General features: G+C 44.0%; 1 protein-coding gene across 4 annotated transcripts in view; it reads left to right on the plus strand.

Annotated features, from left to right (window-relative positions):
• GMEB1 (glucocorticoid modulatory element binding protein 1) overlaps nt 1-8,853 on the plus strand; it is a 47,039-nt gene extending 38,186 nt beyond the window's left edge. For all 4 annotated transcript variants that reach the window (XM_047792908.1, XM_047792909.1, XM_047792910.1 and 1 more), the window contains exons 9-10: nt 789-911; nt 5,506-8,853. In XM_047792908.1, coding sequence (XP_047648864.1) covers nt 789-911; nt 5,506-6,206 — 824 coding nt within the window. In that variant the 3' untranslated portion in view covers nt 6,207-8,853. The remainder of the gene's footprint in view (nt 1-788; nt 912-5,505) is intronic.
• Nucleotides 8,854-9,489: the final 636 nt, after the last annotated feature.

Consider the following 9,489-nt stretch of genomic DNA (forward strand, 5'->3'; position numbering starts at 1 on the left):
ATTCTTTTCCACATAGGTTGTTATAGAACACTAAGCAGAGTTCCCTATGCTATACAGTAGGTCCTTGGTGATTATATGTAGTACTTTGTATATGTTAATCCCAAACTCCTAATTTTTTCCCCCACATTTTTCTTTTGTTTCTTTTAGTTCCTCCTCACACACACCCCCACAGCATATGGAGTTCCCCGGCCACAGATGAAATCTGAGCCACAGTTGCAACCCAAGCCCCAGCCATGGCAATACCAGATCCCCAACCCACTGTTCTGGGCTGAAGATCAAACTTGCATTCCAGCACTCCCAGGACACCATTGTGCCACAGTGGGAACTCCTTTTGTGTTTATTTATGTGGAAAGATATCTAAAGACGTAACAATTAAATAAAAATAAGTTACATATGGAGTTCCCATCCTGGTGCAGTGGAAACGAATCCAACTGGGAACCATGAGGTTGCGGGTTTGATCCCTGGCCTCGGCCAGTTGGTTAAGGATATGGTTTTGCCATGAGCTGTGGTGTAGGTCAAAGACGCGCCTCGGATCCTGCATTGCTGGGCTATGGTGTAGGCCCGTAGCTACAGCACTGATTAGACCCCTAGCCTGGGAACCTCCATGTGCTGTGGGTCCGGCCCTCAAAAGACAAAAAAAAAGTTACATATGTGATGAATCTTAAAATTTTTTGAAAATTCAATTAGTGTCTAATTTCTGGATTTTTAAATATATATAAACGGCACAATAGAAAGTTGGTGGAACATTTCTGTTTTAACTTGACAGACTTGTCTTTTGTTTTAAATAGATGCTGCTGTTCTCAACAATGTAGCACATACATTTGGCCTAATGGACACGGTCAAGAAGGTTTTAGACAACAGAAGGAACCAAGTAGAGCAGGGAGAAGAGCAGTTTCTCTATACTCTGACAGGTATGTGTAACTTCTCTCTGGCCTTAGGTAATATTATACTAACATCCTTGAGACTTGGCATTTCCTTTTCTTTTTCTTTTCTTTTTTGTAGGGCCATACCCACGGCATATGGAAGTTCCCAGACTAGGAGTCATATTGGATCTGTAGCTGCCAGCCTACACTACAGCCACAGCAACGCAGGATTCAAGCTACGTTCCTGGATAAGCACATGGATAATTTTTCTTTCTGGCCACACCCATGGCATGCAGAAGTTCCAGGTCTAAGGGTGGAACCTGTGCTATAGCTGTAACCAGAGCCACAGTGGTGACAAAACCAGATCCTTAACCCACTGAGCCACAGGGGAACTCCACACAAGGATAATTTAACTGTTTTTTTTGTCTTCTTTTTTTCTCTTTTTTCTAGGGCCACACCGGCAGCATATGGAGGTTCCCAGGCTAGGGGTCTAGACACAGCTGTAGCCACTGGCCTACGCCAGAGCCACATCTGCTACCTATACCACAGCTGATGGCAACACCGGATCCTTAACCCACAAGTGAGGCCCAGGATCAAACCCTCAACCTCATGGTTCCTAGTCGGATTCGTTAACCACTGAGCCATGACTGGAACTCCAACTCTTTATTTATTTATTTGTTTATTTAAAATTTGTCCTTGATTTGTAGCAGTTTGATGTGGGATCTCAGTTCCCAGACCAGGGATTGACCTGGGCCTGTAGTAGTGAAACTGCTTTGTCATAACCACTAGACCACCAGGGAACTGCCTAATTTAACTCTTTTTTTTTTTTTTGTCTTTTTGCTATTTCTTTGGGCCGCTCCCTCGGCATATGGAGGTTCCCAGGCTAGGGGTCGAATCGGACCTGTAGCCACCGGCCTACGCCAGAGCCACAGCAACGCAGGATCCGAGCCGCGTCTGTGACCTACACCACAGCTCACGGCAATGCCGGATCCTTAACCCACTGAGCAAGGGCAGGGACCGAACCCGCAACCTCATGGTTCCTAGTTGGATTTGTTAACCACTGCGCCACGATGGGAACTCCTAATTTAACTCTTTTTAATAAGTGCTAACTTTGTGCAGGTCTCCAAGCTAGGTTTTGTTTGTTTGTTTGTTTAGGGCCGCACCCACAGCACATGGAAGTTCCCAGGCTAGGGGTCAAATTGGATCTGCAACTGCCGGCTTACACCATAGCTCATGGCAACACCAGATCCTTAACCCACTGAGCAAGGCCAGGGATCAAACCCACAATCTCATGGTTCCTAGTCAGATTCGTTAACCACTGAGCCATGACGGGAACTCCTAAACTTATTTTTATATCCAGTTTGTATTTTATTTTTATTTTTTATTTTTTTATTTTTTGTCTTTTGTCTTTTTTGTTGTTGTTGTTGTTGTTGCTATTTCTTGGGCCGCTCCCGCGGCATATGGAGGTTCCCAGGCTAGGGGTCCAATCGGAGCTGTAGCCACTGGCCTACGCCAGAGCCACCGCAACGCAGGATCCGAGCCGCGTCTGCAACCTACACCACAGCTCACGGCAACGCCGGATCGTTAACCCACTGAGCAAGGGCAGGGACCGAACCCGCAACCTCATGGTTCCTAGTCAGATTCGTTAACCACTACACCACGGGAACTCCCAGTTTGTATTTTAAATTCAGCTTACCAAGTATTCTTATGGATGCCCTTTTACTTTTCTTTTTTTTTGGTCTTTTTAGGGCTGCACCCACGGCATATGGATGTTCCTAAGCTACGGGTCGAATTGAAGCTGTAGCTGCTGGCCTACACCACAGCTACAGCAACGTGGGATCCTACCCACGTCTATGACCTACACCACAGCTCATGGCAATGCTGGATTGTTAACCCACTGATCAAGACCAGGGATGGAATCTTCATCCTCGTGGATACTACTCAGATTTGATTCTGCTGAGCCACGACCAGAGCTTCAGGGATGCCCTTTATAATTTGATCCTTCTAGGCACATAATAGACTGTTATCCATATTTTACAGATAAACCAGTAGAGGCACAGAGAGGGTAAATGATTTGCCTGGTTCCCCATTATTCCTTGACAGTGAAGCCCAGAATAAAACCCTGACTTCTTTTTTTTTTAGTCTTTTGTCTTTTCAGAGCTGCACCCTCGGCATGTGGAAGTTACCAGGCTAGGGGTTGAATCAGAGCCGTAGCCACTGGCCCATGCCACAGCCACAGCAACACGGGATCCAAGCTGAGTCTGCGACCTACACCACAGCTCACAGTAACACCAGGTCCTTAACTCACTGAGCAAGACCAGGGATGTAACCTGCATCCTCATGGATGCTAGTCAGATTTGTTTCCGATGAGCCATGATGGGAACTCCAAAATCCTGACTTTTTATTCACAGTTTAGTGCTATCTTCCACCTTGAAACTTTATACCATCCGAAAGATAGTTTTTGTTAGAAATGTAGGCTTCTGGTTCCTTGCCATATTATTTTAGCTATAACCATAGTACAGATAAAGTTGGTTTTCTGCTTTTTTCACTATGATATAATATTTTTCCAAGTTGCTACACAATACTTTCTTTACCTAGACATTCTTCCAGGGTTGAATTTAAATTTTCAAATTTTTCTTCAGTAGCTTATTTTGTTGCAGTGATCTTGTATGAATATAATTTTCTTATGTCCTTTTTTTCCTCCTTTTTTTTCTTTTTTTTTTGGCCATGTCCACAGCATGTGGAAGTTCTGAGGCCGGAAACTGAACCTGTGCCACAGCAGCAATCTGAGCTGCTGTAGTGACAACACCAGATGCCTTAACCCACTGTGCCGCAAGGGAACTCCCTTATGTTTTTTAAACTACCTCATAGGACTAAGCTTGAGGTTAAATGGTGTTGATAATTTGTTTATGGATTTTTGTGATCTATATCAAATTTCCGAGAGGATCCTACCAATTTATGTCACAAGTTTGAGCTCTCTAGCAATGGGTGTTATTTTTTATAATACACCCTGATTTAACTTTTAAAAAATTACATATTTAATTGGTATATTGTTTAGGTTCACATTTCTTTAATTACTACATTTCTTTAATTTCTACCAAAGATGGAAAAAATAGTATTTGAACCTGCAAAGTCATGGTTCCTAGTCAGATTCGTTAACTACTGCACCAGGATGGGAACTCCTTAACTTTAAAAGGCAGTTTTTTTTTGTCTTTTGTCTTTTGTCTTTTTTGTTGTTGTTGTTGTTGTTGCTATTTCTTGGGCTGCTCCCGCGGCATATGGAGGTTCCCAGGCCAGGGGTTGAATCGGAGCTGTAGCCACCGGCCTATGCCAGAGCCACAGCAACTCGGGATCCGAGCCGCGTCTGCAACCCACACCACAGCTCAAGGCAACGCAAGATCGTTAACCCACTGAGCAAGGGCAGGGACCGAACCCGCAACCTCATGGTTCCTAGTCGGATTCGTTAACCACTGCACCACGACGGGAACTCCTAAAAGGCAGTTTTTAAAAAATTTTTGAAATTGTTTTTTATCCCTACCTACTCCTTTTTTTCCAAGCAAGGAGTAGACTTGCTCTTGGTGTTCCATAGGGAGAAAAGTGCTTTACAGGTGTAACCACTTATTTATTGGATGTTTATCAGTCATTAAGCAATTGAGAAGTTCTGTTGTAGAACCAGACTCAGCAGCAGCAGTCATCAAGATTGCTTTGGACTCTTGGGAGAGTGATAGTGATAGGTGTATTGGGTGCAGAAGCAAATAAGTCGGCCATCAGAAGACATTCGTTTTGGCCTATGTTTTGTAACCTCAAGTAAGTCACTTTACCTCTCTGGATCTCTGTTAAAATGAATGTGTTAGAAATGTAAGACTTGCTTCATGTCTATAATTCTTATGGACTTCCTCTGTAACTTTCCTTAGACTTCCATGGGGGCTAATGGTAGGCTAAAGCCATCTGGGTGACCAGCAAGTGATTCTACCTTGCAGAACAGTTTGGGAATCACTGTTTTTCAGAGTGGCCATTGTAGATCCATGGCAATTGCAAAGGAATTGGTGCAGGTATTATTTTCATATGTGGACCCAGGCACGGCATACGTTGGTTTGCATTTTGGTGACAGGTCACAAAATGCCACAGGAACTCCTAGAGTTGAGATATAGTAGGATCATAGCGTGAAAGGATTCTGAATTGTTGCCCTCCCTATAATCACATGATGAAATATAATTATTGGAAGGATTTTAAAGATCATCCAGTCTAAGGAGTTCCTTTTGCGGCTCAGCAACTAGTATCCATGAGGATGCAGGTTCGATCCCTGCCCTTGCTCAGTGGGTTAAGGATCTGGCATTGCTGTGAGCTGTTGTACAGCCTGCAGATGCAGCTTGGATCCCACGTTGCTGTGGCTTTGGCTGTGCCCAGCAGTTGCAGCTCCGATTTGACCCCTGCCTTGGGAACTTCCATATGCTGCAGGTGCAGTCCTAAAAAGAAAAAAAAAAAAATCATCCAGTCTAGTTTCTTCTTGAATACAATGAAGTTACTTGCCTGAGGCTACATAGTAGCAAAACCAGGTCAACACCCCAGATCTCCTCACTCCCAATTTAGTGTTCCCAAGTTTATACTTCTCTCTACACAGAGTCTGTCTTTTTTTCCATAGACTTGGAACGCCAGTTGGAAGAGCAGAAGAAGCAAGCTCAGGATCACAGGCTGAAATCCCAGACAGTTCAAAATGTGGTACTGATGCCTGTGAGCACTCCTAAGCCTCCAAAAAGGCCCCGGCTCCAGCGGCCAGCCTCCACCACCGTCCTGAGCCCTTCTCCTCCTGTGCAGCAGCCTCAATTCACAGTCATCTCACCCATTACCATTACCCCAGTGGGTCAGTCATTTTCCATGAGCAATATTCCAGTGGCCACCCTCAGCCAGGGCTCTAGTCCTGTGACTGTCCACACACTGCCTTCTGGTCCTCAGCTCTTCCGTTATGCCACAGTGGTCTCCTCTGCCAAGAGCAGCTCACCAGACACAGTGACCATCCACCCTTCATCTAGCTTGGCACTGCTGAGCTCCACCGCCATGCAGGATGGGAGTACCCTGGGCAACATGACCACCATGGTGAGCCCTGTGGAGCTGGTGGCCATGGAGTCAGGCCTGACGTCGGCAATCCAGGCTGTTGAAAGCACCTCAGAGGATGGGCAGACCATCATTGAGATTGATCCAGCCCCAGACCCAGAGGCTGAGGACACTGAGGGCAAAGCAGTCATTTTGGAGACAGAGTTGAGGACTGAGGAGAAAGTTGTGGCTGAGATGGAAGAACACCAGCATCAAGTCCACAATGTGGAGATTGTGGTCTTAGAGGATTAACTGGGGATTTTGGGGCCAGGAGATATTTTGGTTTGGAATTTTAATTATTTGTTTATTTTTATCATTGTCCCACTCATTTCCACGTAGGATCCTTTTTTAAAAAACAAAATCTTGTTGTTTAACTAAACATGTTGGGTCCCTTCCACCTCCTCATCGAGAATGGACAAAAATAAGCTGCCCTTCTGGAAGTTGAGAGTAGGTCACTCAGTGTCCCAATCCTCTTATACCAAGAGAGTGATTTCTTTCAGGAGAGGCAGTAAGATAACTAGTAATCCCATCCAGAAAGCCTTCCCAGGCTAGTCTGTCTGTGTATGCATGTGGTTTTATTCTCATAAAGATGCATTAACCAAACTCTGGAATACAGATCTGACACTGAAAGGCAACCCACTTACATGTGGATGCAGAAGGATACTTTATTTTGTATCCTGGAAAGGGCCCTCAAAGGCCAAAGCAAAACTCTGAAACAAAAGTAAGTTGAATTCTGCTTGCTGGGGAAGGTAGCATACCAGCAGCAGCTTGAAAAGGGAATTACTTTGGCCAGGATGGGACAAGGAAATTATCTTATTTCCAGAAGTGTAACTCATGTCTCTTGAGAACTCTGAGGGTTACCACAATGGGGCCATTTTGAGGCAAGTCCAAAGATAAGCGGAAGGGTACATTGCCATGGAGCAAGTGGCATCAGGGCCCTGTGGCTTGGCAGAAATAGAAATCCAGAGATGTCACAGCTCTGCTTTTGGATTCAGGCTCACCTTGCCCCCAACTTTGTCAAAGCACTTAGCCTCCTAAACTAGGATCAGTCCATTCATTTGCAAACTGTGTAATGTGGTATAAACTGCTCTAGCTCTTGGACTGTGACTATCCTGGGGTGGGGCTCCAAGGCCATCATTTTTATTGCATGACTTCAGGAGCAGAGGAGTTCTTTATCCAGACCAGCTGCCCTTTTTGGTGGGGCCCTTTTTTGGCTTTGGAACTAAAATCAGCCACTCATTTGGTGCTTCCTCTTGTTCTTCCCTCCATCCCTCAATGGTTAATGGCATCTGTCTCCTGGATCCTATGCTCTTCAGCTTTTTGGCTGTTTCAGAGAATGGTGACAGTTGCCTGCCTGCCTTCATCCCCTTTTAGATTCATTTATATCATTTATACCACAGATGTTTCTGTGAGATATGAGCTCATTAAAAACCCTTAGGTTTGGCAGGGAAGACTCAACATCCCAGCCTATCCTGAGGTACCAAGTAGATGTCTCCTCCTGAGTGAGCTGGACTCCCTGGGAAAGAAGCGTTGTCTGAAACATTATATTATAGGAAATGTACCAGGAAAGTCAATAATAATGTCTTTAGGGGTGGGGTTACTTTATTTTCTTCCTCGTCTTCTTCTTCTTTTTTTTTTTTAATGTTTTTGTATATTTAGAGCTGGGCCCATTTTCTGTGCTGTGATTCCTTCTCTTTGACCATCTTCAGTGTTTGGGGCAAAAATGGACCCTGGTTTTTATTTCTTTGATTGCATTGTTTATTGCACTAGGAAAAATATAGAGAAACTACAAACAATTCAAAAGAGAAATAGGTCATAAAAAGAAAGCACACACCTTAGGAGTGGGAGGGTTGTTTTTTTTTTAATTAAAAACAAAACTTTGACCTGTAGTTTCCTTTTTTTTTTTTTTTTTTTTTAAAGAAAGGCACCCTCCTAAAGCCATGTTTCTTCCAACAAATGTTGGGAATGTGTTAAGCAAGTGAAAACTGCTTATAGCTAGAGGAGCCCTCTAACTTGGGAGGGTCAATTTTAAAAGCCTTAAGGGTGAGATTTCTGAACCCCATTTAGTTGTGGTTTTCAGCTTTAAAATTGTCTGGGGTTTTATTTTTCTTTTCAAAATATTTAATAGACATAGCAGTCAGCCTAGAACAAACCTTTGGCCCATTATATAGCTTTAGTGAGGGAAGTGGCTTTTATTTCTTGCTTCTTTAGGTTTTTGTTGGTACATAAGCAAAAACAAAATTTCTGCCTAGGGCTAAAAGTGCTACTTGAACCTAGAAAGGCACGTCATCCCTATTGTGGTTTTTAGGGACACTTATCTTTCCCAGAGACAAGAGGCTCAATTCAGGACAGAGGAGGAGCTCTGCAGAAAACCTACACACACTTGATCAGGTTCCTTCCTTTCTTCCATCAGAGATGTTAGTATTTTAAAGCAGTGTGAGCATCATGCTTCCAAAGTCAAGAGGTCGTCTCCTAAAGAAAGAGCCTGTTTACTTTCACTATCTGAATATTCCAGCTGGTGGAAATACATGAGCTTTGTTGTGTTCCTGGTCTTCCAATAGCCTGTCATTATTGTTAGCTGTTATGCACCCGTTGTTGAGTGTGGGTTCCCTTATAGCCCTAATCTAGATGATCTCAGACAGGGTGAGACACATGCAAGCCGCTGGTATGTGCACAAGCAGTTGCAATGAATCATTCCTCAGGCTGAGATGGCAGTGGCCATCTATCTTTCTGTTCATTCATTAAATAAACATTTATAAGTACCATCTATGTGCCAGGCTTTGTGCTAGGCACTGGCAGCATAGAGATGAAGACTCTGTCCATGCACTCAAGGAATTCATTCTCCAGAGGGTGTCTGGGGTTAGGAACTGTATTTCAATATAATCAATTTCCTTTGTAATCCTATGTATTTTATTTCATGAATTGAAAAACATCGTTCTGGAGTTCCCGTCGTGGCGCAGTGGTTAACGAATCCGACTAGGAACCATGAGGTTGCGGGTTCGGTCCCTGCCCTTGCTCAGTGGGTTAACGATCCGGCGTTGCCGTGAGCTGTGGTGTAGGTTGCAGACATGGCTCAGATCCCTCGTTGCTGTGGCTCTGGCGTAGGCCGGTGGCTACAGCTCCGATTCAACCCCTAGCCTGGGAATCTCCATATGCCACGGGATCGGCCCAAGAAATAACAACAACAAAAGACAAAAAAAAAAAAAGAAAAGAAAAACATCGTTCTGAGAATTGGTCCACAGGTTTCAGCAGACTACTAAAGGTACAAAAAGGTTAAGCCTTTCTCTAATGGGATACTGAGACAAATCATCATGTTGGGGTAAGTGCAATAATAGAGCTATTGGCTGGGAGAAGAGAGAACAAAGGATCAAGCACCAAACCCAGCTTGGAGGCAGAAGTCAAAATATGGGAGTACTTACTGGAGAATTGTACACTTAAGCTGACTCCAGAGAGACCATTTTTGGCTTTTTTTTTTTTTTTTTGGCACTCCATTTTCATATAGTTGGGAAAAAAAAAAATCTTTAGTCTCTTGTTG

This window comes from Phacochoerus africanus, chromosome 8, assembly GCF_016906955.1.
Source record: "Phacochoerus africanus isolate WHEZ1 chromosome 8, ROS_Pafr_v1, whole genome shotgun sequence".
In the NCBI taxonomy this organism is placed as follows: Eukaryota; Metazoa; Chordata; class Mammalia; order Artiodactyla; family Suidae; genus Phacochoerus; species Phacochoerus africanus.